Consider the following 27,788-nt stretch of genomic DNA (forward strand, 5'->3'; position numbering starts at 1 on the left):
TTACACATCAGTTGTGGCATTTCAAAGCAGCAAGGAAAGTGTCGAGCAAACATCTTCTGTAATTGTTCTCCAAAGGAAGACAGCTGCTTTACCAGGCTGGCAGAAAACATTTGTTCTGTGCTATCCGTATGTGTGTGTGTGTGTGTGTGCACTGCTACAGAAAACCAAAGCTCAGTTGCCTTCAATTAAAAGCAGGGTCGCTTGGAGTTCAAGAGCACAAACATGAAAGCATTTTTGCCGTTCACCTGGCTGACCCACTGCAAGCTTGTTTGGGTAATTCCTTTGGAAGCTGGCGGCCGAGCCATCCCCTGGGCCTGCTTCTAGCTGACCTCAGTACGGTTAATATCCCATGCTAATGAGTCCCTACCGCTGAGTCCAAACCTGATCCCGCCCTAGTACAACGGCAGCCTGCCAGCTAGCCTACACTCACAAAAAGAGAGGATCCTAAATGGTTTTTGGCTTGGGTGTACAGATATGACCTATCCATGCTCCGCCTGCAAATGCTAGACGAGTTTCATGGCTTTATGGTCAGCAAAAGCCCATTCAAACTAACTTATTTTTTTCATGTTTACCTAATTTCCCCCCCAATTTTAGATTACCTAAGCCACTCGCTAGTAGACCCCCCATTGACATATGACACATGCCTCCTTTGACATGAAGTTCGAACTGCAGCCAATGCAATGATCCCACAATCACACCCCAATTCTTGCATTATGCTGCTTTAACCCCTTTTTTTTATCAAACAACAACCGAACGACCAATAGAATCCAATAGAAGTACCACTGAAAAGATGCTACCCCAAGGTTGTGGAGTAAAACACCAGCAATGCTCATGTCTCTTCAGGTGGGTTTCTGGCAGTAGCCTAGATAAACACCGTTAGCTTAAATCACAATTTCACATTTGTTGCATCACATTGAGATAGTGATGCCTGGCCCTGTGCCTTCAGCCATTTTCAGGCAGGCAGTAAGATGTGGGCTTTGGAGAGTGGGTTAGGGATGCGGGGTCGTAACAGTGGCAAATCTAAACTTCCACCTACATTCACTTGGTTAAATGGGATTTGTCAGTGTTCAGTGAAGCTTGTCCAAAAAGCTTTAGTACAGCTGCCACATAAGAATGCACTTTTAGCCTGAGCACTTGGTCTATTGGTATAACACATTTACATGCTCCCTAGCTCTTTCAGAGTTTACTCTGAAATAAGGATCAATAGAGAGTTTGTTCTTCTTCTGAGAAGGCTGCATACTAGCTGTTGGAACACTGTTGGGAGGATTTGATTGTATTCATCCACAAGAACATTAGTAGGGTCAGGTACTGCTTTTGGATGATCCAGCTCATCCTAAAGGTACTCTCTTTCCCTCCAGAAAACACAATTCCACTGTTCTACAGCCCAATTCTGGCAGGCTTTTTAGTCATTTGGGCATGATGACCTTAGGCTCATATGCAGTGATTGTGATTGTCAGCAATATGATGCATTAATTGGTACAGAACATTTTCATTATGAGAAATGTCTCCAAATAATTTTCAAATAATTGCATATAATTACACAACTTATATACAAAATCTATTTATGGCATTCCCCCAAAGACCCCCTTTTGGGTTATTTAATAGAATACGGCCCAGTGCATGCCACATATTGTGAGTGTACAATTGTCATTGTGGTTGTGGAGCTAATGGCGCTGTAGGCTAGCAGAAGGAATAGCTGCATTCCAGCTCCACCACCACAGGCCAGAGAGGAGAAATATTCATGAGTGGGCCACGCTCTATTAGGCTGTCACCAGCCAGGGTGATTAATGGGCCCTGTGCACCCAAAGAGAGGGAGAGAGTCAGGAAAAGAGAGAGAGAGAGCGAAGCACATGGGCTACTATTCAGAGCCATCAGGCGCTGTCTACAGCACGGTGCTGAAAGGCTAAAGGGGCACTGCAATCACTGCATCCTGTGTCATTTCCTACCAGCCTCCCCCACCCATGCTGCCGTTCTGCCCAACGGTCACAATGACCTCCTTCAGTCAGAGTGACTACCACACTCTGCACTGGGCAAAAGGCCAGAAATGGAAGACCACCCTGAGGTCAGTACCAGCACCAATCATCAAGCAAGATTCTATCCCAGATTTTCAAACCAGTAAAAGCCGGGCTTTTGTGCTGAAAACTGGCATGAAACGAACCAAATGTCTAGTCTTTAGATGTGCTTTAGTTTTGCATACATTACCAAGTTAGGGTGGCACAAAACTAATATCTGATCTTTCTGCGGATATGAGACATTTTCACATGTAGTTGTAGACTGGGGCACATCTGCTACACAATAGGCCAGTTGTCCAGACCTAATTAAGCCTACAAATAAACTGAAATGAATTTCGAATGGTGTTTTATCATTGGCCCTGCAAAACCAGGCTTAGTCCATGCCCGGTAAACCGGCTCCATATGTCCAAACACCTGAAATCAAGGGTTTTAAAAACATGAGCTTGCTTCCCGTAACAACTGCAAGTGCTTTGAGGAGGATTTACGCTAGATTTTTGAAGATTGCTGTGAAGATTTGATTATATTCAGCCTTGAGAGGTCAGATGAGGTCAGGTTGAATGATTAGCTTTAGATCACGAACACCGCTAGAACTCCTCCCAAAAGTTTAGGATGGAGCTTTTTCACTCTAGAGAATGTAGTTCAACTATTCCACAGCCCAATGCTTGGGGCTTTATACCCCATTTGCTGGCACTTGTCACAGTGACCTTGTGAACCCATCGTAGATGACACAAGCTCAAATACTCATCTGTGAACAGCCAAAAACCATGGTTGGCCAACCTTTCAAAAAATCCACGACCCAGTGACTTTCACTTTGGGGTAACTCAAGTTACTTAATGCCCCCATATCCAGCTGAAGAAATTCAGCTTGCCATAAGCTCTGATAAGCCAGTTCTACACAGCAATCATCAAGCCCATTCTCACATCATCTATAACCATATGGTTTGGAACGTCCACCTAACAAGAACGAGCCAAACTCCAGAGCATTATCAGGACAGCAGAGAGGCTCATGGGGTATACTCTGCCAATGCTTCAGGGTCATGAAGTGCGTTGGCAAAATGACAAACCACTATCTCACCCTGGACATTTCCTCTTCCAACCCGTTTGGAAGAGGACTCAGGACTATAAAAGCCAGCAAAACCAGACATACTAAGAGCTTTTTTTCCCAGGGTGGTGGCACTCATTAACAGCTTTACACTTCAAATAGAATTTTAGAACTCCTTACTGTGGCCCAGAACCCCACTCTATGCCATAAATGTATATTTTTACAGATGAAAAATGTTCATATCACTCTTTAATATAATGTAAATAAAAGCAGATCAGTTTTCAGACCCTACATATACACAAACATCTTTATTATGTAAGCTTAATTCACACTCAAGTTTGTATATATTCATTTCTGTATAAAAAATCCAGTATATATGCTTTCTTCTGATTTGATAATTTCGTTAATATTCTAATAATCCTGTCTAGTCAATCTAGACAGATTCCTTCTATATGTTACATCCATGGAGATGTCAGTGGATTCCTATTCTGAACTCCTGTGGCAGCAAAGGGTGTACCTTAAAGAAGCAAAATTCACTACTAAGAAGAGGTGTCTGGACAGTTTTGGACACATAAGCAGAGGTGTGTTCACACTAATTACAGATATGGGTCACTTCCAAACATGAACGAGAACCCTCAGGCCAGAACTATTGAATCTGAGCAACCAAAACTGGATTTGAGAAATAATAGTAGCCAGTGTGAACATAGCCTCAGCATAGAGTCTCAGCACATCTATACTCACCTTAGAAGTAGTTCACCAGAGGTGAGACAGCGTAGGACAAAAAACATGTAGACTAATCCGGTTCTGCTAATCTAATACAGGGCTGTGGAACATAAAGTCCCTGTGGACCCAGTCTGCAGAAAGTTTTGCCACTGTACATGTAGGACGAATCACCTAATGCTATTTTCTGAAGGAATTCCGTCAGGAAGAAGCAGAGCCTTTTTAAAATAAGATGCAAAACAATATGCTACCTGTGTTCCCCCAGCCTCTCTGCAGATAAAACAGCTTTTCCATCGAAACACTGGCCCTGCTACTTCCAGAAGAAGTAAGGAAGTGTTTGACTTGACTAATGGTGCGAGCATGGCCCTTAAACGTGGTAAACATTTTAACAGGAACTTTACTCAAGTTACTCAAAAAGGTACATCTGTCAAATCTAGCTATACTATTGTGTCTTGGCTTTGTGTGGTTCATACAAAGCCAGCTTTCATTGCTATAAAATCTTTAAATTACATAGTTTGTTTTATATCAGTATCTACGTTCAATGTGTTTTGCATGACGGCAGCCAAGAAGAATTGGTGTCCCAGCACTATGAACTTCTAAATGAAAGGCCACAAAGAAAGTTTTTATTCATCACATTTGGTGTTTGATGTGTTTTGGATAATAGATTTTTGTCAATACATTCAATATGATTTTGTTTATAATATAATTAGACAGATAAAGCATATGTCCTTAGTTCCTTCCACACGTAGCTTTTCCAAACATAAAACAACCTAAAAACAAAGAGCTATTTTTCATCACAAAAGTCCACGTTCCCACCATGGTTAATTCTCAAATTAGCAATATTTTTTAGATTTAGAAGGAGTTGGTAGCTTGCAGTGCAGTGGGCGGGACGAAGCACTTTAGGTGTTTAATTGGTTTAGGAGAGGTATATTGTTACAGTGGAAAACACCCACAGCTTTGTTTGGTACAGCAGTAGCTGGTTAGCTTTTTAACCATACAGGGTGACTGTTATAGACTCTAAACATAAACTATATGCAGAGAACTCACCAGAGCTTCATTAATTTCCACTGAGAGGCAAACTATGGAGACAAGGGATGCAGTACCCTGGATATGGTGCTGATATGGATACTGAAGTGATAGGAAACACATCATTAAAAGTCTGAAGTGATCACTTTGTGGCAATGGTTTACCAGGGGCTCATCTGAAACTGCCTGTACCTTTCTGTTTTCTGCATTGCAGGCAACATATTTGAGTATTTGGAGGTAGGTTTGTTCCTGCATAATATCATGAAATTATTTGGAAGCCCAACCCAGTTCAGATGAATTGGTTACAAGTGAATAGAATTTCATCAGAAAACTGTACAGTGTGCAGACCTGCATACTATAGTTACCAACATAGCTGCCAGATACCATTCTGAACGTCGTTCTTGCTCAGCATTTGTTTTACCGTGTCACAGCTGAGCTCATCTACAATAACTCAACTACAATAGCTAGGTATGATTACTTCAGACACAGTGGATCAATATGTTTGTGTTCGGTTTTAGTGTGCAAATACAGGATGTTTTAGGCTCCCAGAATGTCTTTTTTTTTAACAGAGCATGTGTGTGTGTGTGTGTGTGTGTGTGTTATTTAAACGGGAAATTAATAAAGCAGTTGATATGAAATAGAACCTGGCACCTCCAAACACAGAAAGGTTCTTTCTGGAATCTAAAATGTATTTTTTGTAGTTTTCACACCAACGAATCATGTTTTGGTCCTTGTATTTTTAGGAGTGTAGCGGGGGAAAACAGATCAGCTAAACCAAAATAAAGGGCAAGACTTCCTTCTTTCCACACTGGACTGATAAGCATCAGACGACTGGACCTACTGGTGGACATTCAAAGGTCTGGAACATGCCAATCCTCCTTGCTTTCTCCGTCACCAAACAGAATTCCCTCCACTGCTAATAACTATGAGACCACGCTGCAGTGGCTGAGGAAAAGAACTCTTTCTTCTCCTGAGAGTTCCTGGTGGCTTGGTGCAATCTTCCTCAGGAGTGTTTTTATTGGCGTGTGGAGAAGGTTTGTGCTAACTGGCTTCACCTCTGTGAGATCTGGGTGGGAATTCACGTTCACTCCACTTCAAAGCCCTAAGCTGATTAACGGAGGGGAAGTTAGCCACTGCCAGAGGGGTCAGTGGGACTTTGTTGGGCTGCTGGTAATTGCAGTTCCTCTGCTTAAAGATGGACAGACTGGAGAGGACTGGTCTTTAATCAACCACTGAGGGCCTAATGAGTGCCTAACAAGATGTCATCCGTCATTTTTTTTTTTTTTTTTCACTATTTCTATCTACAGTAGTCACTTTTTATACACTACTGTACTGGAAGTAATGTTTTTTACTAAAGGGTCATTTTGGTTTTTTATACTATTTTTTTTTGTTTATAATAATTAAATTAATTTGTAATTATTATTATATTATCTTTTTTTTTTCATGAATAGCGACAACCAATAAAAATTGATGTCCCAGCACTACGAACTCCTAAATGAAAGGCCACAAGGATATTTTTATGCATCACATTTGGTGTTCTAAAAGAAGCTCAAAAGCAACTCATGGAAATCTGAGCTATGTGCAAATGTAGCTCTCTGTTTTTGGTTGAGTCCAAATGCAACTTCCTTTCCTACCTGTTATCCTCAACTTTGCCAGGTGTGTAGCAAAAAAGGTCAGTAAATAGTAGCTGTAGTCTCACTGACACATGGGTCCACATGGGTACCAAATCAAGTAAAAACAAGGAGAGCAGGCAGGAAATAGCCAGCTACCTGGATGCAGCCCTCTTTTCTTTGGCTGAACAGAAAAAGTAGCCCACCCAATGTCACCAATTTTTTTGGTAAAATGACATTAAATTGTGTCATTGAGGCATTGTTTCAACAACCTTATGAACCCTAAGTCACAGCATTTATTTCTGGGCAGATTTGCATTTGCATATTTTTTGGCCGAGATCTTGTTGACAAGGTAACTTCCTCTCAAGCACATCCCAAAGACTTTCAGTGCCGTTAAGGTCAAGACTAATTCACACTCTTTCACAATTCGAGCCCCATGAATCTTGATATTGTCATCCAGAAATATGCCTGTGCCCATCAGGGAGAAGACATCCATTGATGGGACAGTCTGATCACTCAGAATCATTTTATTGCCACATAATGCTGCTGAGCTTGAACTTGACCAACATCTTTTTCTCTACCACAGATGCGTCTTCCAACAAGAGAGAAATAAGCAGCTACTGACTGCATCAGGTAGGTTTCAAAGAACTGTTGGAAACTGAAACACTGTAATCACTCCAGTAATTATACAATCAGACTTAAGTGTTTTTACACTTCAAAATAAGTCTTAAATTGGCAATAAATGAGTACTGCTCTAACTGATCATTTAAAAACTTGTATAGAATTTGAAATATTCAATTATAAATATACCTTCTGAGGTATAATGCATTATAATATATTGTAGTGTATATTATATTATATCTAATATATTATTATATTTTCATTCTACACTGTCCAAGTCAAAATTGACCACGGTGAAAAGTAATTCCAAACTTTTGAGTGGTAGTCTAGATGCTCATCTGTCAGCAGAGAGCCATTATCAGTGTCAGTATCAGCTGGTGGGTGGTTTGATGGTGAACGAGTGGGACAGCAAACAGGATGAGAGCTTGAATGACAGTGATAGTGAAAGCAGGAACATGCTGAAGCCATCCTACATTACCACAACATGAATAATGAGAAAGGCGTACAGTAATCAATACCGTTATAAGAGCATCGAGGTATGGGGTTCTATGGCAGGATCATAAAACAGTAACAACAGTGGGAGATAATGCCAGACTGGATGCAATCTAAAAATCATTGTGTGATTGTGTGTTTTTTGAAGGTATCAGTTCACAGTTGGATAGTGTGGAGGCAAACGGTATGTAGCTATAGAAGAGCAGTTTGTGCCTCTAGCAATTTTGGAAATGTCTTTGTACACAGCAAGAGTGTAGCTACACAGCGCACATCTGAGGGACTTTCTAGAACCACAATTGAGCTCTGCACGATCATTCAGAAAAAGCCACAACACACTCCTGAGAATCACGCTCTATATTTTTTTGCAAATCACATCAACCTTCTCTTCTTCTCCCTTTCAGATGTGATGAGCCTGATTCATAGAATGCATTGCTAGATGTACCATGATGTTAAGAGCTAATACCATCACGGTGGCACACTTGCTCATTCATATACAAGGATTACCAGTGTTTCAACGTTTGTGCTTTTCCTTATTTGCATGATGATAATAATGGACCGCCACTGAGCAAATAATCTGACTGAACATTTAATGGTAAAAAGCTGAAATGGATTTAATTCATATGTGTTTGGTGAGTGCTGAAGCAGGTACACACTCATATGACTAAGTAATATATTTAAAAGGCTAATTTTGCAGCTTTAATACAGCTTTAACAATCTCAAAAATAAAGATGCTACAAAAGGTTCTTCGAGGGATGCCCTTTTGGATGCTGAAACCATTCTACATTACCACTACATACATAATGAGAAATGCGTACAGTTAGCAATACCATTATAAGAGCCACCGTTGGTCCCTGGATGGAACCCCTTTTGGTTCCATTTTTTTTTTTGTAACAGATGTTTTTTTGTGGAACCAAAAGTCTTTCTTTTATGGCATCATTTAAAAACCTGTTAAGAGTGTAGAGATGGGTTTCAGATTGTTTCAGCTAATACAGATTTTTTTGCTATTGACAGCTGAATTATTTTATTGTACAAATCTGCACTGATTTTGTTTGTTTTTCAAAATTTGAGCCCAATAAATCTTAGCATTTTGCCATCAGGAAGAAGACCACCATTGATGGGGTAAAATGGCCACTCAGTATATTCAGGTTTTTTAGCAGACCTCATTTTACTGCCATATAATGCTGCAGAGCTTGAACATGACCAGCTGAAACTTTTAATTTGTCATGATTCGACTTTGCCAAACATTTAAAAGATCTTTCACGGTTATCCAAGATTTTCACCACCATTTCCTTCCAAGTTTTAATAATGAGTTGGACAGGTCTTTACCCAATTCCAGGAATTCAGAAGCCATCCCTCTGATTCTTCTCAGACCTTTGATACATTTTGGCAACCAAATATGAAGAACCATAATATGGATTTGCCGTCTGTCATGATTTGTTTCATTTTCTTCCTTTTTTTATTTCAATAATGTGCTACAAACACATTGAGCTGTTTAGTCAGCATAGTTGCTGCTTAACAAAGTCACAACAACCAGTCAAACAGATAATAACACAGCCTAATAACAGAATTGCAAGGTGATAAAGCCCTTACACTGAAGGCTCCCACTGCTGCTGTTTATGCACATACTATGTTTATGTAACTCTTTATGCCTGTCAATCATTGTTAAAATGGCACCCATAAAAAAACACAGCTGCACATTGTTCAAGAAGCTGTTCAACAGCCTCTACCTCTATGATTCTAATTCCCAGTAGTGCAGCTTATTTCTGCGTTTTTCCCTGATTTAACATATTTAGATTCAACCCACGGGTCAATTATAAAGCCTTTCTGGGCTGTGGGCAGTGCACAGGCTTCCTTGAACTTGCTTAAAAAAAATACTCCCAGGATAAGTTCAAACAGTAATAATGTAAATGCACAGCAGAGCCTGGAATGTTTGTTCAGGAGCTGTCATCTACCCGCGTCACAGTGTCCTGAGGCTTGAACATCATTTCTGAAATGTGTGTTGGCCTCAGGTTGGGTTTAGGTTTTTTCATAGCAAGTCTCAAGCCTGCTTCTACTTTCATTACCTTTTAAATGCTGAACGCTGCACACTGGAGTCACATATGTTATTAGCAGTGAGGTACAGGAGGCCATTTCAAATTTACATTTTAAATGTAAACCTAATGAGAATAAGAACGCATTAAGTGTGGCTGATCCAGGCAAGAGAGCTCTGTAGGAATGGGAAAGCAGTAATGCAGAAGATTTCCATGGATAATATGAGTTCATTTAACTCCATAATTAGCTGTGAAACCAGAGTGAATATGTTATTTACTTAAGTATCATATTAAGCAGCTTCCCTTCTCAGGATCTCTGTACTGTTGAGATGTCTATGGCTACAATCGTTCAGCCAAAATGCTGAACAGAGAAAAATATACATTAAGAAAAGTTCTAAATTGTGTCTCCTGATATAGACAGAATTGTTAAAAGGGGTTTGAGCAATAAATAGTGCACTGCCATATGATTGAAAATACTGGTAGGGTGGTTATTAAAAAGAAATCAGGTACTTGAGGTACAGTAGGGGGTGTTTGATCTGTATTTGGTGAAGTATCAGTAAGATTGGCAAACTGAAATCCAGTTGGACAAAATTCCCAGTTAAAGTGAATTACATAATCAATTCATTCATTTATTCATCCATCCTGTTCCTATTCAAAGTCGTGGTGGGTCTGGAATCATTAGGAGAAAGGCACGAATACCTCTGCACAGGACCCAGTCCATCACAGTGTACCACACACACTCACTCAGTCACACCTAGCTGAATTTTGGCATTTCCAATTCACCTACCGTGTGTGTTTTTGGAAAAGTCCAAAGGAAACCGGAGTACCCGTAGGAAACGGACTTGGGGAGAACACACCAAACCTCTCACAGACAGAGAGCAGAGTGAAGATCAAACCCACAACCCCAAGCCCCTGGAGCTCTGCAACACACACTACCTGCGGCGCCTCTGTGCCGCCCCTCCACGTAAAAAAAACTAGTAAGTAAGGAAAACCCTGTGCCCCCTGTTGTTCTGGATGAAGGTTGGATGCCGCTGCCGGACTGCAGGCAGTGCTACCCTCAAGTTCAAATTCAGTGCAAAACCTGTAAAATTCTAAATAACTGTGCTGGCTATGGGTCTTAGTTTTTCCATCTCAGACTTTGGATATATTTGACGTCAGCAATAGCCATCAAGACGTTTAGGCGTTTGGGCTCATCACATCATTTAGAAGGTTTTGCACAACCCTAATGCTAAGGAGTACATCCAGTACAGAAGAGGATCGGGATGCAGTTTAGAAATACAGTGTTTGGCCACACTGTGACCATTACCAGATATTTCTGGCAAAGAGATCTGCTGTTGGGGAATGTGGTTAAGGGGGTATGTGGTTTGGGGTGCAGTGTTAACTAATGCAGGTATGGATGGGGGCATTAGCTAACACAAGAATCAGATGGGGGACAATGTTTAGCATCTCAGGGACAATTTTGGCAGGGACAGAGCTTTATCCCTATTTAGCATTATATTCTAAATTCATCAGCCTTGTTGTCCAAAGGCACTGATTAATGAATAGATTAATTAAAGTGGATTTTTAACTCGGATGGCTGAGTCATTAATGTCTCTGTTTCATCTACTAATGATCTGATGGCATCGTGTCATTGGAGATGAAAGGTAACATAACAGGTGCTATCAGTAGGAACGTGGACTTTTACTCTGGCGTGTTGCCGGTGGTCAGGTTCAGGTCAGGTTAGGACAGAATCTAGTCAGGTTACAGTCGGTTTTGAAATCAAAGCAGGTCCAGGTTAGAGAACGTTGGGATCACAGGTTTGGCTCAACATTTCAGGCCCGAGTCAGAGTTGTGTAATATCTGCTATGTGATACAAATACAGTGATCACTGGCTGCATGTTACTTACAGTTGGCCTGGGCGCAGATGAGGCAGGACGTGGTGCTGTTGAAGAAGGTGAGGAGGCCGGCCACAGCCATGCTTATGTCTGTGTTAGTGGGTCTGAGGTCCAGCGTGGTGAAGCGGGGGAACTGCACCTTCAGGATGTCTTCTGGAGCCACCTTCACGTACGGCACCTGCATGGGGATCCACACAACACCACAGAGGACTCAGCAAACCTGGGCTCGTTAAACCATCAATGAAGTTAAACGGGATGAATGTTCATTATGGGAAGGAGCTGGGTGCTTTATTTACTATGCCTCTGCTCTTCTGTGAAATGTAAAGGCTCTATGGTAGAGGAGCTCAGACCATTATATTCTCATCAAGCTGATCACATCCACTTTATCACTAATGCTAATAAGCACTCATATATGATAGAATCTGAAATGTAGCTAGCTTAAAAGGTCCATATGTCACATGATCATTTTCCAGCCTTTTTCCAACTAAGGTTTTAAGTAGGAACAGTGTTGTTAACACTAAGCTTGACAAACGTGAGTATCAGGAACATATCTGGGTAGGTGTGCCGACAGTGTGCAGCAGTGTAAAAAACACCCAAGTCGCATTTAAAACAGAACAGAGAGCTGATCACTCAAACCACTTACGAAGGTGGTCTGAGATGCATTTGAGCCATATGTGTGTCAGGCCCTCATTGCCAAGCTCTCCCCACGAGGCAATCTTAGGACTCCGCCCACAGTTCCAGCATGACAAGGTGATAACAGTGTAAAAGCTCCATGCTCCATAAACTTACACGCTATCCTCCAGATTCTTACTGGAGTTTCCCGTTCCACCTTAAATAGTGCAGAACTTACAGGGGACAGAATGTAACTGCTGCACTGATTGAAGGTGGAATTTCACACAGCAAACTTTTTGTATTGTTTATTTCTTTGAAATCATATTTTAAAACACTTTATATCAGTCAGATCCAGTGAATACGGGAATCAAGAGTCATGAAGTGTCACCACTTTATTAAAACATGCAAAAAATTGACCACTGCCAATCATTATGCGATCAGACATGCACTCGTGGGCTGCAGCTCACACTTTTTTGAGCATTTTGCGAATGCAGACCACGCTAGCTGAGGCAAGAAGGAGAACTCGAGAAATTTGGCCTGGAGTTCTGGGGGGCTTCGAACTGATGGGACGCAAAGCCAGAGCCCCCTTGCCAGGTAGAGGTTGAGTATGATTGGATGATGAGGAGGAGCAGGGGCGGTGGTGGGGTGCAAGTTTTCATCACAAGAACGAGAAGGGAGAGGAACGGTTTTATAGTGTGTAGAAATGGAGGGGAGGAGTTTATGCGTTGTCCTTTTCCCAAACTTTCAGTTATTACATAGCTCCATTTAACCACAGTTAAACTGGATTAGTAAAATCTTTTAGAATATAACATTGGGAAATGCTTATTCTGTGGCATATGTTTTGTATTAAAATACACTGTTAAATATGTGAACGGGGTCTGACTGTTCCGACTGGCTGCCCTATATTGTCGCTTGTTTGAAATGCAGTGCCATCAGAGTTACATTTGAGTTTTTAGATTTGCATTTGAGTGATTTTACTCATTGATAATATTAACGTCTAATTACGTCTTATGGGCTTTAGAGAATCGCTCTCTTATGTTTATGTTTATCTTATTGTTTAACCTTTATTTTCTGTTTAACCAGGCAAGTCATTAATAAGAGGTTCTTATTTACAGTGGCAGTCTAGCAAACAGCAGGACGTCTGACTATGAGATCAAAAAATAAAGGTTTTAACTGGCAGTGAACTGTGAGAAATGTACAAAACCCAAAAACGGACCAAAGTCTGAAATGCAGAGTTCTAAAATTTTCCCTTGAGAAAAACACACACACACACACACACATACATACACAAGCTTTTTTCCATCTAAATCTGACTGGAAGAAGTCAGTGGCACGAACTGAATTTCCTGCCGTCCAGCACAGTGCGCTCGGGGAAGCAAAGAGAAAAAAAGAATGGAAAAAAAATCACCCGAAACTATTGCATCAGAAACACATCCAACTTTGTGTTCCCCAGAGGCCGTGGTGTGTGCCGCTCTCTAATTTATATGTGCTGATGTGTGGGTGCAGCAGGGCTCAGCGGGCCTTGAAGGGGATCCTGGAGGACATAGGCAGTCCAGAGAGAGAAAGAGAGAGAGAGAGAGACAGAGACAGAGAGAAGGGGAAAGAGAGAGAGAGAGAAAGAGGAGGAGTGCAGGCCTCTTCATCACGGCAGATTGCCTGTCTGTGCTGCGCTGTGTGAGCGTGCCGCGCACTCGCTCGCCCCTGTATCCCCGATTGGTTTCCCATCGCTTTCCATCAGGCTGTAATGGAGTCTCCAGCAGCATGGATGGATGGAGAGCGCTGGCCCACTCGCCGGGGGACTCTGAGGGCCGGGCAGTGAGGAGTGGGTAATGGCCATGCAGACACCGGGGACACACACTCAGCCTCCAGTCGCCCTACAGTGTGTTCCACCCGCTCTCTGACTCTCTCTCTCTCTCTCTCTCTCTCTCTCTCTCTCTCTCTCTCTCTCTCTCTCTCTCTCTCTATCCTTATCCAGCTCTCTGTCTCTCTCTCTTTTACTCTTTCTATCTGGCTGTCTCTCTGTCCTTATGCGACTCTCCACAGCTGAGTTTCTGCTTTCAAGCGTTTCGCAAATATTTTGTGAAATTGCTCAATTTCAGTGGAAAAAAACTGGGGGGAAAAAGTCTCCATCCACTACAGTTATGCGAAGGAACTTAGGCAGGAACTTAGGATGTATGCAACCGTGAATAAGAGCAACATCGAGACCAGCAGAAAAGAGAGATTTAACTCGGCCTGCTTTTAGCAGACTCCTCTTTATAGCCACTTGTTGTCTGTTTGTTGTTTGCACTTTGGAGATACCAGGCAGGACGAGAAATGGCCAACCTAATGAGGCTGAAATCTCTGTCCCGCTTAGATGACGTCCACCATACATCTGGGAGCGCAAACGCATCAGACAGGTCTGGGAAAGTAGTGCAGAGCCATTTTTCAGACAAGCTTTGGATTTCAGAAGCTATGTGTCATGACTGGCCCGACCGCTGGGCCAGTCGTTTATCTGGTCACCGGACTCCCGAGCTGACTTGCTGATGAGAGAATTATGTGACTTACAGCTTGATACGTCATTGTTTCCTCAAAAGACCCTTTTCCATCACTCCTTTTCTCAGTTTGGCTTTGTGTGATATTTGGGTGTTTTTTCAAATTCTGGACTTTTTACATTCAGGCTTTTTTCCAACATTTTTCAAGTCTCCTTATGTATCTCTCCATGTGTTTCTCACAAAGTCTCTCTCTCTCTCTCTCTCTCTCTCTCTCTCTCTCTCTCTCTCTCTCTCTCTCTCTCTCTGTCTCCTTATGTGTCTCTCCATGTGTTTCTCACAAAGTCTCTCTCTCTCTCTCTCTCTCTCTCTCTCTCTCTCTCTGTCTCCTTATGTGTCTCTCCATGTGTTTCTCACAACGTCTCTTTCTGTCTCTGTCTCCTTGTGTATCTCTCCATGTGTTTCTCTCTCTGTCTCTCTCTTACTGTCTCTGTCTCCTTATGTATCTGTACATGTGTTTCTCTCTCTGTCTCTCTCTCTGTCTCTGTCTCCTTATGTATCTGTCCATGTGTTTCTCTCTCTGTCTCTCTCTCTGTCTCTGTCTCCTTATGTATCTCTCCATGTGTTTCTCTCTCTGTCTCTGTCTCCTTATGTATCTCTCCATGTGTTTCTCTCTCTGTCTCTCTATCTGTCTCTTTCTCCTTATGTATTTCTCCATGTGTTTCTCACAAAGTCTATCTCTCTCTCTCTGTCTCCTTATGTATCTCTCCATGTGTTACTCACAAAGTCTCTCTGTCTCTGTCTCCTTATGTATCTCTCCATGTGTTTCTCATGAAGTCTCTCTCTCTGTCTCCTTATGTATCTGTCCATGTGTTTCTCATGAAGTCTCTCTCTCTGTCTCCTTATGTATCTGTCCATGTGTTTCTCTCTCTGTCTCTGTCTCCTTAAGTATCTTTCCATGTGTTTCTCTCAAAGTCTCTCTCTTTCTCTGTCTCTGTCTCCTTATGTGTCTTTCATGAAGTTTCCATCTCTCTCTGTCTGCCTCTCCCTCTCTCTCTGTTTCCTTATGTATCTCTACATGTCTTTCTCACCAAGTCTCTCCCTCTCTCTCTGTCTCTCTCTCTCTCTGTCTCCCTCTTACTCTTTCTGTCTCCTTATGTATCTCTCACTCAGCCTCTCTCTCTATCCCTCCTTCTCTCTCCATCTCTCTCTCTGTCTCTTTATGTTTCTCTTCATGTCTTTTTCACTCAGCCTGTCTCTCTCTGTCTCTCCCTCGTTCTTTCTCTCTCTGTCTCCTGCATCTCTTCATGTCTTTCTCACTGAGCCTCTCTCTCTCCCTTTCTTTCCCCCTCTCTTCTCCTCTCCTCTGCTGCCAGAGTCTCAGTCAGAACTGGAGGAGAACCAGTCGGTGTACTCTTGTGTCATGCACTCATTACTGGGGAGACAGTGGTGTGTGTTGACGGGAGAAACACAGTAATGAACAGCTCAGAGGGAAAAATCACCTTCAGCTTTACACAGATCAGACGGAATGTGATTGGATTGCTTGAACTAATTAACGGTTCAAACGACGCAGCTCCTGGAGGACAGTGCGGCACTGAGTAATGAACGTGGGAGTGCTTTAACGAGCTGACACTTCACACACACACACACACACACACACACACACACACACACACACACACACAGGCAGGCTGCTGGGCACCTGTGGATGCTGGGTCAAAGGTCCTAATGCTGGAAGTGGGAAAGAAGGACCCATTGAAGAAAGCCAGCTTTGAAGAGCTAATTTACTTATTATAGCTACTGTCAACACAGACCTTCATAAGTTTGGGATAAAACACAATCACTTACGAGAGAGAGAGCGAGAGAGAGAGAGAGCTATGCATGCTAGAGTGCTTGCTGCATACCAATGATCAGAAACTATTAAAAGGGAATCTGAATAATGACGTTACAATTATAAAGTTATTGGCTGTTGGTTTGAATCCCAAGTCCACTAAGCTGCCACTGCTGAGCAATTAACCCTCTCAACTACAGGGGCGCTGTAGCATGGGGCTGTGGTGACTCCCTATTGATGACAGGGATCATCGCTATGGTTTGAGCTATGAGCTATGGCAAGCTATGACTGTTGGGCCAAGGATTGTTGGGCCTAGGACCTTGAGCAAGGCCCTTAAACCTCTCTGCTACCCACCGCTTTGGGCACGTGCTCTCTATATCACTGTGTGTGTGTTTTATGTTATGAAGTCAGTGTTAAGTCTCTTGTCACTTCCAGACTTGACTACTGCAACTCTCTTCTGGCTTGTCTCCCTCTGCGCACCATCAGGCCCCAGCAACTCCTCCAGAATGCAGCGGCACGGGTCGTCTTCAATGTCCTTAAATTCAGCCATGTCACTCTTTTGCTGCGTTCTCTTCACTGGCTTCCTGTAGCTGCTTCCCACATCAGATTCAAAACCCTGATGCTGGCCTACAAAGCCAAGATTGGACCAGCTTCTCCATACTTGATGGCAATGGTCAATAGCCGATCTGCACCAAGAGCCCTTCCAACTTCAAGTATGGCTCGGCTCGACCCGCCATCCCTCAAAATCTGCGGAAGACAAGCATCCAGGCTTTTTTCTGTCCTGCACTGAAGTGGTGGAATGAGCTTCCCCTTGGTGTCCGAACGGCAGAGTCGCTCACTGTCTTCTGAAGACCCACCTCTTCAGAGAGTACTTGGACGAATAGCAGAGTACTATGGTCACCTTATTGACTTGTGCTTAGTAATGTCTGTAATGTTAGTAAAAGCTTAGAGGTATCTTTGAATTTTAATCTATTATAATTAGCTAAGTTTTTCTTGGGTAAATAGCAAAGCACTTTTGTAAGTCGCTCTGGATAAGAGCGTCTGCTAAATGCCTTAAATGTAATGTAAATGTTAATGACAGCTGTCATTGTTTTGGAATAAGCCATTGTTTACGTAGGTTTATATCTGGCTTAAGAAAATCACGAAAGTCTTATGCAGGTGATGATGTACCCTTATGAATGCTGCCCTGCAGTTAAGAGTTCCCAAATTATGTCTTAACTGTGCCTTATTCAGACAGGTACAGACCTTCCATAGGAAGTGCTGATTCTATACTATCAATCAATGCCACAGTAGTGGTTTGAGGTAAGAGAGGTGATTTAAATTGGATGAAGTCAAGGGAAAATGTAAAGTGACTCAAAGCTGTCCTAACTCACTATGTACATCAACATGTAATCACATAATTGCAATATTGGATAATATATTAACAATACTATGAATAATATTGTTTCTATTAATATCTATATGTTAATTTGCAATAATACAGCACAGAAATATCCCAAACTTTTCATTGCATATTATTGCCATGCGGGGGTATAAGGCTGTGAAGACTTGTCTCTGTCTCTCGCTTTGTCTAACTGGTGGATTTGTGCGTCTGTCATCGACCACTCATCTGTAATTGATGGATTTGTGTGTCTGTCTACATTTTGTGTGAAACTGACTAATAGACACTCAGAGACTGAACTTCTGCCCCTTACTGTTTATGTGCTATTGTATTCATACACTCCACTGGTTTTGTAAAGCTAAAACTCTCAAAAATCCATTATAAACATGAAAACCATTTGTCCACATGAGTGAAGGTATGTTTTTACAGGAAATACTAAATATTTCTAAAATCTGACTTATTTCAGGTTTTTCAGTTTTTCAGTATCTCAGAGTATCACACAGTGCTCTAGGTTACATAGGGCCTCGTTATAGAGAGAGCTGAGATGTTTCTGAACATTTAGACATAAGAAATGTGGGTTTTTTCACTGCATCAGGCATGCTAGATCTACATTTCATTACATTAATGGCTTCTCGACAACATGCTTCCCCAGAACAACTTAGAATTTAGTCCAGTAGGGGTACAGAGGAGTTAGGAGTTTTTTTACTGTGTATTTCTACAAGCTGCCACTGAGTAGGACTGGTGTAGTGGGGGTAAATTGAACAACTTCCAGTGAGGACAATGGTGTTACCCACTTCCTACAAAATCCTAAAGTATATGGACTGGATTTAAACTCTGGAGAACTTGCGCAAAATAACCCCACTATAAACCATCTATCCACATTCAAACCTATTTTAGGATTCCCCTCAGCCTTCTATTTTTGATCAAATGCAGTGGAAACTATTACTGCCTCTCAGTTTCCATTTCCACTGCCTGTCCTGTTGCTAACCCCTTCTGCATACACTGGGATACATATTGAATGTGTATACACCCAGGGAATAGAAGGTCATTCTACAGGGGGGGGTGATATATTGTGTTTTCTTACACTCACAACACACTCTTTGCATCAGATCTATTTGCAGGACTGTACTGCGAGGGGCCTGAGCAGAAGCTATCCTGGCTGCGGTTTTGGAGCAGTGGGCCGGAGAGAGAGCTGAGTATGAGGGTAATTTCTGTCTGTCTGAGCAGTGTCTGCTCCTGCGGGGTGACAGAGTGGCTGTCAGAGGCTGCAGATGCGCCGCTGACAGCCTTTTAATGAGCGGCTCAGCAAAGGCCAAAGGAGCGCACTGACGCCACGCCAGCAGCCGCACAGTTAACCAGGGGGACCTACGGAGACCCCAGCAAGACCACTCAGGAGAGCTGGCATGTCTGAGCTAACTCCATCTCTTTCAAAACCTCACAGTTAAAGATTACACTGCGGTGCTATTACTCCTACAGTCTACATTCAGTTGTTTAACAGTCCTTCTCACAGCCAGTGTTTAGCTTTTATACACTTTTCTGTCACATTGCACACATACAGGCAGTAATTAATGGTCCTGTTGTTTTCTAAGTGTTGCTAAAAACTGTAATATTTTAACTAGAAGATGCATTAAAGTCAGTTACGTACCTACACACACATATCTCAACTGTAGTGTATCTTAATACAAAGCAGTTCAGCTACATTCACTCTAATATGCGTATAAGAGAGAGTATGGGGTTACATACTCTGAGATATACTTCCATTTACACATATAATTTAGGCATTTAGTAGACACTGTTATCCAGATAACTTACAAAAGTGCTTTACTGTTCACTTAGAAAATACCCTTAGCTACTTTGTACTAACTGTAATAACTGTAATAATAGTAATTTTAATAGAAAAAGCTTCAACAGTGTTATGTTAAGGGTAAACTTAAAATGTGGTTAAAGATGTGTTTGAAAGGGAATTCCACTTTGTTTAAAGAAATTCTACCTAATTCAATCACTAAGATGTAGAGAAAGTCATTCAGAGTAGTTTGGTCTGGGATGGTTTATTGTAGAGAAACTCACCAAATAAAATTTCTACAGTGGTGTTAAATAGAACCAGAGATTTAGCCATTATATTTACTATCTACAAATATATTTACTATAACACATTGACCAATGGACCTACACATGTCTTCTGGGTTTTGCATGCAGTGTTGATGATAAAATATTATATTATATTATTAAAATATTCTATTTGGCCAGACAATGCCCTACATGTACCCCTCCACCAAAAATGAATTTTTGCCAAATATTTTTTAGGCCAAATCAGGAATGGACCTGTATTTCGTCACTGTTATGTAAAACATTTTTAATTGGAAGTTAGCATAAATGGAATTTAATTCCAAGTCATTTTGGAGCATTTATATTGGTTCATTCATCATGAAAATTTGAAACAATGGCCATAAAAAAAATGGACATACAAGGTTTTTGCGTACTGACTTTTATGTACTGACTTGCTGTGGTGGAGCTTTTAGAGGCATTAAGCTCTTCAGACATCTGGTTCATTACGAGCTCCATTATGAACAATTGCTTCCCTAGAATGAAGCACTGAATAACTTTCTTTACCATCTTAACCATTTCCTCACATAAGAATCCAGGAAAATCAGTGGATTCTTCTTCACCACTGATGGTTCTGAAGAACGTGTTCTCCTCTTGATTATTTCTGAAAATAGTGCTCTCTTCTTTAACACTGGTTTTATTCTGTGTTTATTTGATGTTCATACTAAGCCTTTTGTGACTGCTTTGGGGCCCAAATATGCATTTTCCAGGAAAGTTGTGCATGTTGTGTTTAAAACTGGCAATTAGCCATAAACCTGCATGCAGCACATACAAGAAACAATGCTAAATGTGTATCTCTCCCGTAGGGAAAGGACCGTGCACACTGTGTTTGGAGCAAAGACAGGCCATGCTAATGAATATCAACCGACAGAATAACACTAATTCAACAGAATAACACTGTTACAACGGCAGCATTCGCCTCCTGACTCCCGTGGCACCGGCATTCCCTTTTTGTCTTTGCTTCCAAAGTTCTATTTTTGGAAGTGGAGTAGAATTACAGCCCTGTAGGATGTTTTGGTGGGAAAGAACTTAATTTATTAACAGCACAGCAGCCTCTTTATCACCAGTTCCTTCACTACTGTCACACACATGTGCAATTAAGAGTCATTTGCAATTACCTGTAAATAATATTGTTATTGCTTTTTTAATTCTTATTTATATTGTGTATATAGTGTAAATTATTTACCTACATTTTTTTGTAACTGAGTGTCTTGCTATCCCTTTCTGCTGTGACACTGAGACTTTCCCCACTGTGGAACTAATAAAGGATAATCTTATCTTATCTTATCTTATGTTAGGTATTCCTTTTTTTTTCTTGCAGTCTCACTTTTTTAGATAAACAAACAGACCAATCAGATTGTTGATGTGTCAAATTAACCACTTCTGTCAAGCCCACGTTATTAAAAATATGAGCTATTATTATGTTAGTTTTCTTAAATAGAAAACAAACAAATAATAAAAAAATAATATTAGGCTGTTGTTGGTTACAGAATATTTGCATACACTTTTACATTACTCTAAAATGACCCGCAGGGCCTGGGGTGAGCGTTTCCGACTGCCATAATGAAAAAGTAGTGTTAACAGAAACAGCGAACAGCTACTCTTACAAATATAGGTGCTTCAAATGGTTCTAGGAGTGAAGCCATAGAACAAGAGAGTTTGAAGAACCTTTTTAAGGTTCAAAACCATCATAAAGGTTCTAAAGGATGTAAAGGTTCCTTACCAATTTACCCTTCCAGTTACAAACATGGTTCTTTATGGAACCAAAGGAGGTTCTTCTATAGTCAAAAAAACACTTGAAGCACCTTATTTTTTTAGATTTCAGGCCTCAGAAATGTCTAATTATTATTATTATTATTATTTTTATTATTACTATGAAACAGTTTTCAGCAACTGTAGCAATTGACTGAAAGCAAAAGACTGCAGCCCCTCCCAGCACCTCAATTTCCCCATCCCTGCCTTCCAGTTGGTGGTCTTCTATCTTGGTTTTCTTTTGCTCTCCAGTTTGGTCTCTCTGATGTTGCTACACTGATTGGCAGCACATTTTGTAGATTCATCCTGCCACGCCTCCTCTATCAACGTTTACACCCTGCACCTCTGAAAGACGGCACGGCCAATTAGTAGGCGGTCCTATTGTAGTGTTAGTAATTAGCTCCAGCCTCAGTTAACTGAACATTAATTTCAGACGGCGCATCGAGGCTCGGAAGAATACTCAAAGAGATCTGTCCCCAACAGCTTCTTAGACATTCGGCCATGCCTATAAAACAAGTTCAAGATTCAAAACCCAGCCAAGTATTCTTCAGTCCGGACTTATTCATTTGCTGCAACGCTTCTGTTCTGTCCTCTGAGTGCACCCCGTGCCTTCACAAGCATTACTCTCCTCCTCATCACTCCTGTATATTTACGCTCACTTTTCAGGCGCTTTGAGAAGAAAAGACACCAGGCAACACTCATGATGATGCCTGAAATCCCGTGACATTTCCCGTGACATATCTCTGACATTTCCGACACAATTTAAAGGATTTGTGCGCCGCGGTTTGAGATCTGTGAGCGCCGGTTCAGTCGACTTCCATGGACTTTTGCACTTCTGCATTCATGGAGAATAAATGGTTTTGAATGGTTTTGAAGCAGATTGGACCTGAGTTACGGGATAAAGGATTGCCTTTTTCCTAAATATAGATCGTAAACTTCAACACTACATAATGAAAAACATTAGTTTTACTGTGATTTGCTCTAAGAATTGACAAGAGGCAAATCAGCATTTGAAAGCCGTCCTTGTAGAATCATTACCCTAAGATTATTGTTCAGTTTTCATATTTTTAAGACCTATCATTATTTTATAATTATCAGTTCTAATATGTAAGTTATGTAGTCAGGAAGTGAAGTGAACCCACATTCAGACCCTTAAAGTTCAACTCTGTAACACAGCAAGGTGTATTTCACACTAAGGTGTATTACTCAGTAACTACAGGGACTTCTGTAGAAACTGGTGGGGCTGTTCTCTGGTAATAGAAGTTTGTGAATACAAGTTCGGCTGTTTAGGGAGTTATAGAATTAGTTTGAGAATAAGATTAGTTTAGAACATTCCAGTGGATTAAAAAAAAAAGAAAAGTGAAGAGTTTGAAAAATCTTGAACAGATTAACTACTGTTCTGTGTTGTCGAAAACTCTTCTTGTCTTGGCATTAAAATATTGATCTAATAATTTAATAAGATCAATCCAATAATTTTTAATGTATTAATCAATTATTTGAATACATTTTTACACAATTTTCCTTTTCAATTTTCAATTTTACCCAGCATGCTCAGTAGTGCTCTGCCCTATCATATGTAATGGCCCCAGCATGCCCCATGCCTCCTCTGATACATGTGCAACCAGCCACCGCCTCTTTTCAAACTGCTGCAATGTCACAGGGGAACAAACACGCTTAGAGGAACGTGATGGGTCCCCAGCTCTGACACGTCATCAAGCAGCCGAAGTGATATAGGGAGAAAGACAGCAGTCTGCCTACCCAAAAAGAGCAAGGTCTATTGTGCTCACTCAGACTCTGGCTGCTGATGGTAGGCAGCATGACCATAGTGGCACAAGAACAGTCTTTTTACACCACTGTTTGCGTTTTTTTGCCTCAGTTTGCTAATGCAGTTATAAACGTTTCGGTGTCCATACACATCATGTCATAAATATGTTTGGTGGCGTAGGCAAAGCTTGATGCACATCCCCACAACTGCCACTGAGACAAATTTGACTTTGCTGAGAGGGATTTCAGATGACAGTAATACAGAAGAGCTTTAAAAAATGGTTGAGGAGAGAGAATTCATGTTGCTGCTCTTTACTAATTTAAAAGACATAAAAACAGGCTTCTATGCAAAGAGCATGTGTGCCAAACTGTCAAGCCCTCGTCATTGTGCCCTACCCCAGGGCGATCCCACTGGCCGCCGCCCACAGGCACAAATAAGGACTTTCTGTTGCTTTCTGTTCAATTGAGTTGATTCATGTTCATTTGTGTTGATTCATTGCTCATTGTTTGTTCATGTGTTTCACCTGGGACTGGGAGTACTTAAGGAGCTCAGGCTCTGGTAGAATCTCCTAGACGCTCTGCGTTTCCTCACGCGATGACGGCGTGTACAGGTTGGCAGTGTTTAGCTCAGTTAGGTTGGCTAGTTAGGTGGGTTCAAGGATCTTTTTTTGAGGCAAGTGAGTTATAGTCCCTTCCTGTTCATGTCCCTAAGCTCCCTCGTCTCTAAACAGTCTCTGCTAGTTCAGGTTAGGTCGGTCACGTTTTCTAGTCTAGTTGCTGGCTCCCCAGTTCCCTTCATTTGTTCTCAGAGCACGGCTCTGATCTCAGTTTAGTATCCCCCTCTCTGCCCAAGCTAGGCTTGCAGATCGACATTCTTCTCCCTGCTCTTCCCAGTCCCAGGTGTGTTGTGTTCGCCATTTTGTGTGGTCACGTTTGTTTGTGTTTAACATTTTGCCACCCTTTGCTGCTCACGTCTTCACTCCTTGTTCTGTTACTGCGTTTAGTTGTTTTATTAAACAGTCTTGCATTGATCCATCTCTGCGAGTGTTCATTCCCTTTGTCAGGCTGTACACGCCATGACACAAACATGGTACATACTGTTTAAAAAGTTGTCTGTGTTTATTTACATGCAAAGTCTACATAGCACTACTTTTAATAAATATATCCTATAAAATAAGTACCTAGTATACTAGTATATTAAAGCTTCTAAACCAACTAAAGGAACAATTTCAGAACCTTTTATTTACTTTTTTCTTTCTTTTTATTTACTTTTTCAAGGAGAAACATTTCCTGGTACAATTTAGAATAGTAATTTGGAATGAACAGTGTTTTTGGACTGGTCAGGTCCAGGTCTAGATGTTGAAAGTATTGGTTAGGTGCTGATTAGAACCTACTCAAAGGACTTTCCTCCAATCGGCCTGAAGGTTAAACTCACACTCCCACTGAGAGTCTGACAAGTGTCCAACTCAATCGAAGCTCTGCAACGTGAACAAACACCCATGCCTGAGCTTTCTCTGTCCCAGGGGAACTATGAAAATTTCAGGCCATATGGTAAGGCAGAAGATAATGAGATCTTACATCTGCTACTTGCACCTTGTGTGCCAGAGGAACAAAACTCATGTTTAATAAAAGATCACACCACCTTTAACCAAGGCCACAGTGTCAAACGCTGCAGCTGGACGCTCTGGCAGAATAAAGCTTGCTGAGCTGATATTGTGCTCAGGGCAGGTGGGGAGAAAAAGCGTAGACTGCCTTGATCAGAATCGAGAAAATCAAGCTGGTGGTGCCAAAAGGGTTCTTTGGAGCAACGCCACAGTAGAACCATTTCAGATGTTCTTCAAAGAAATTCTCAAAGAGAATCTTTAATTCAGAATGTTACTCCCATTGGGTTGTATTTGGGGCTGCAACTAACAATTACTTATTGATTATTTTTTTCAATGAATCAAACAATGATGTTTTAGTGAGAAGCAAATTTAAGATGAATTTGAACAGTCATAATCTGAAATATGAATTGCTTTAATTTCTGTTAAATCTATTTCTATTGCTGAAGCAGAAGTATGACAACACATTTTAAGGTTTGAGTGATTTATTAATGTCTCTTCATATTACAATTTATTACTCTATTATATTTATTATTTACTAACTATTTTATTTGATCGCCCTTCTTGTCTTGATTGTAAAACACATTTATTCATTTATCCATTTCTCATTTTTGTTTATGGTTCTGAGTAGGACATGTGTTTCTGGGTAACAGCTGGTTCATCGGTAGCTTAAGGTTTCTGGATTAAACACTAACGTTCACAACAGGCATGAAGGATTGGCAGGTCTGTAAATTTATGGCTGTTCATATAATATTAAATTAGTATATATTAAAAAAGTTATCTTTTAATCCCACTGGAACAACTGGATAATGTTAGTCTAGAACCTCACCATTTCAATATTGAACTGCTTTCTAAGAATGGCATTAAGTGAATACACTGTACTTAACAACTACACTCTTCCATGTGATGCTGTTTTCCATAAACAGACATCAGGCACAGGTTAGTTAGTTATAAGGCCATATTATCAGTGGTAGCAGACACAGAAATATAAGATATATACTGCCTTATACTGCACTATAGTGCAGAGCATTACACTTTTATTATTCTTTTTGTTATTTATTTTTTATATTTATTTTTATTCTTTTTATCAACAGTTGCTGCACTGCAATTTGTAATTTCCCAGATATTTAGCTGAAGGTGAAGGCTAGCACCTCTTTCCAAACTGCCGTGAACACAACATAACTGGGCAGCTGAAATTCCTTGTTGTTGGAGGACAACGCCAACAGTTCTGTTGACTCAGCTAGCAGTAATAAGGGGAGAAGAAGGGCCATCCCACCCATCCAGAAACAGTGAGGCCAAATGGGCTCTCTGGGACTCCTAGCCATTGATTTGCTGATGATCGGGCCAACACTTAAACGTCTCTCCGAAGTAATGGACTGGACTGGACAGATATAGTATATAGAGATCCCTACAAAATCTCTCCAGTGAATCCTTCTGCCATTTATATTTCTACATGTGTATTCTGGGTTAATGTAGGGTAATAAGCCAGAAGATATCAGCTGCCGGAGGGAAATGCACACATGTGCACACATGTGCCGCCTCATTTAAGACCTGCAGAGCGAGGCCCACACACGCTGTTTAAGTGGACTGATAACTGCAAAAGCTGTGAACAGCCACTGATAGATGGGGGATGGTGAATGTCATTAAGGCTTTGGGAAAAGATAGCTAAAAACTGCTCTTCCTTGCCTTATTCATCACACATATCCCCTGATCTCAAGCACCCGGGAAAAAAAAAAAACAAGACTCCGACAGCGGAACCCTTCAAAGTTGCAGATATTGTCAGCAATAAAACAAAAGCATGATGTAAACGTAATTTTGAAAACAGAAAAAAACTGAAATTCTATCCCATCTGTCAGTGGAATGAGCCCTAGGACGACTGCCAGCTAGATATTATTTGTGGACCATTCTTTGCACAGCAGTGACTTCATCCAGTCCTGTGGTCAGAAACAGACCATGGGTGAAGGCCTAGATGACGAATAACACAAATTATACATGATATAGACTCAAACATCAAGTTATCTATAAGTTAGTGGTGCCCAAAAGGTAGTCCTTTTAAATAAAGTGACTATTAATTAAAGTATCAGGCACTGCAGTGGTGCTGGGGTTTTATGCTACCCACTAGCATGCTATAGCCATAAAGTAAAGGTGCACGTATTTGTCACTGTACACTGTACAGCGAAATGTGTTTTCCACATTTAACCCATCTATGGTAGTGAACACACACACACTAGTGCACTAGGGGCAGTGAGTACACACACCCAGAGCGGTGGGCAGCCAACTCCAGCGCCCGGGGAGCAGAGAGGGTAAAGGGCCTTGCTTAAGGACCCAACAGTGGCAGCTTGCCGAGCATCGAACCCACAACCCTGTTATCGATAGCCCGGCACTCTAACCGCTGAGCCACCACTGCCCCATATATAGAGGTTCCAAAATTGTAACAGATGGGTTGCAATCAATAACTGAGATCCTAAAAATGCATATATAAGCTAACAAAATGGCCAGTGAATGTATTATCAGGTTTGAAAGTATTTTGGGCCAAGTACAATAAAGAGGACATATGCAAGCATTAAGATTCTGCACTATTTCAAATGTGGCAAATTTGTGACACTGATCATGTTATGGGCTTTGTACAAGAAGGTCAGATACTATCTCGTCCACTGAGGCTCATGTTCAGACAGCTCTCCGGTGGGTCTAATCTGCTCATCAGAGGCTTTCGCGCAAGCACACGTGGAGTCCAGCTCGAGAGCATGCTGTCCTTAAAGCTGAAGAGTTACAAACCAACAAATACTAAGAAATTCTGAAATTCATGCTCAGTTCATGATTCATTCATGTTTATTTCCATATCCCATAAAGCA

At 41.3% G+C, this 27,788-nt stretch overlaps 1 protein-coding gene across 2 annotated transcripts in view; it reads right to left on the reverse strand.

The window, feature by feature from the left end:
* Window positions 1–27,788, reverse strand: part of grik4 (glutamate receptor, ionotropic, kainate 4) — a 510,448-nt gene that overhangs the window by 170,225 nt on the left and 312,435 nt on the right. For both annotated transcript variants that reach the window (XM_072692120.1, XM_072692119.1), the window contains exon 7: window positions 11,438–11,603. In XM_072692120.1, the coding sequence (XP_072548221.1) occupies window positions 11,438–11,603 (166 nt within the window). The remainder of the gene's footprint in view (window positions 1–11,437; window positions 11,604–27,788) is intronic.

This window comes from Salminus brasiliensis, chromosome 11 (genome assembly GCF_030463535.1).
Source record: "Salminus brasiliensis chromosome 11, fSalBra1.hap2, whole genome shotgun sequence".
Lineage (NCBI taxonomy): Eukaryota > Metazoa > Chordata > Actinopteri > Characiformes > Bryconidae > Salminus > Salminus brasiliensis.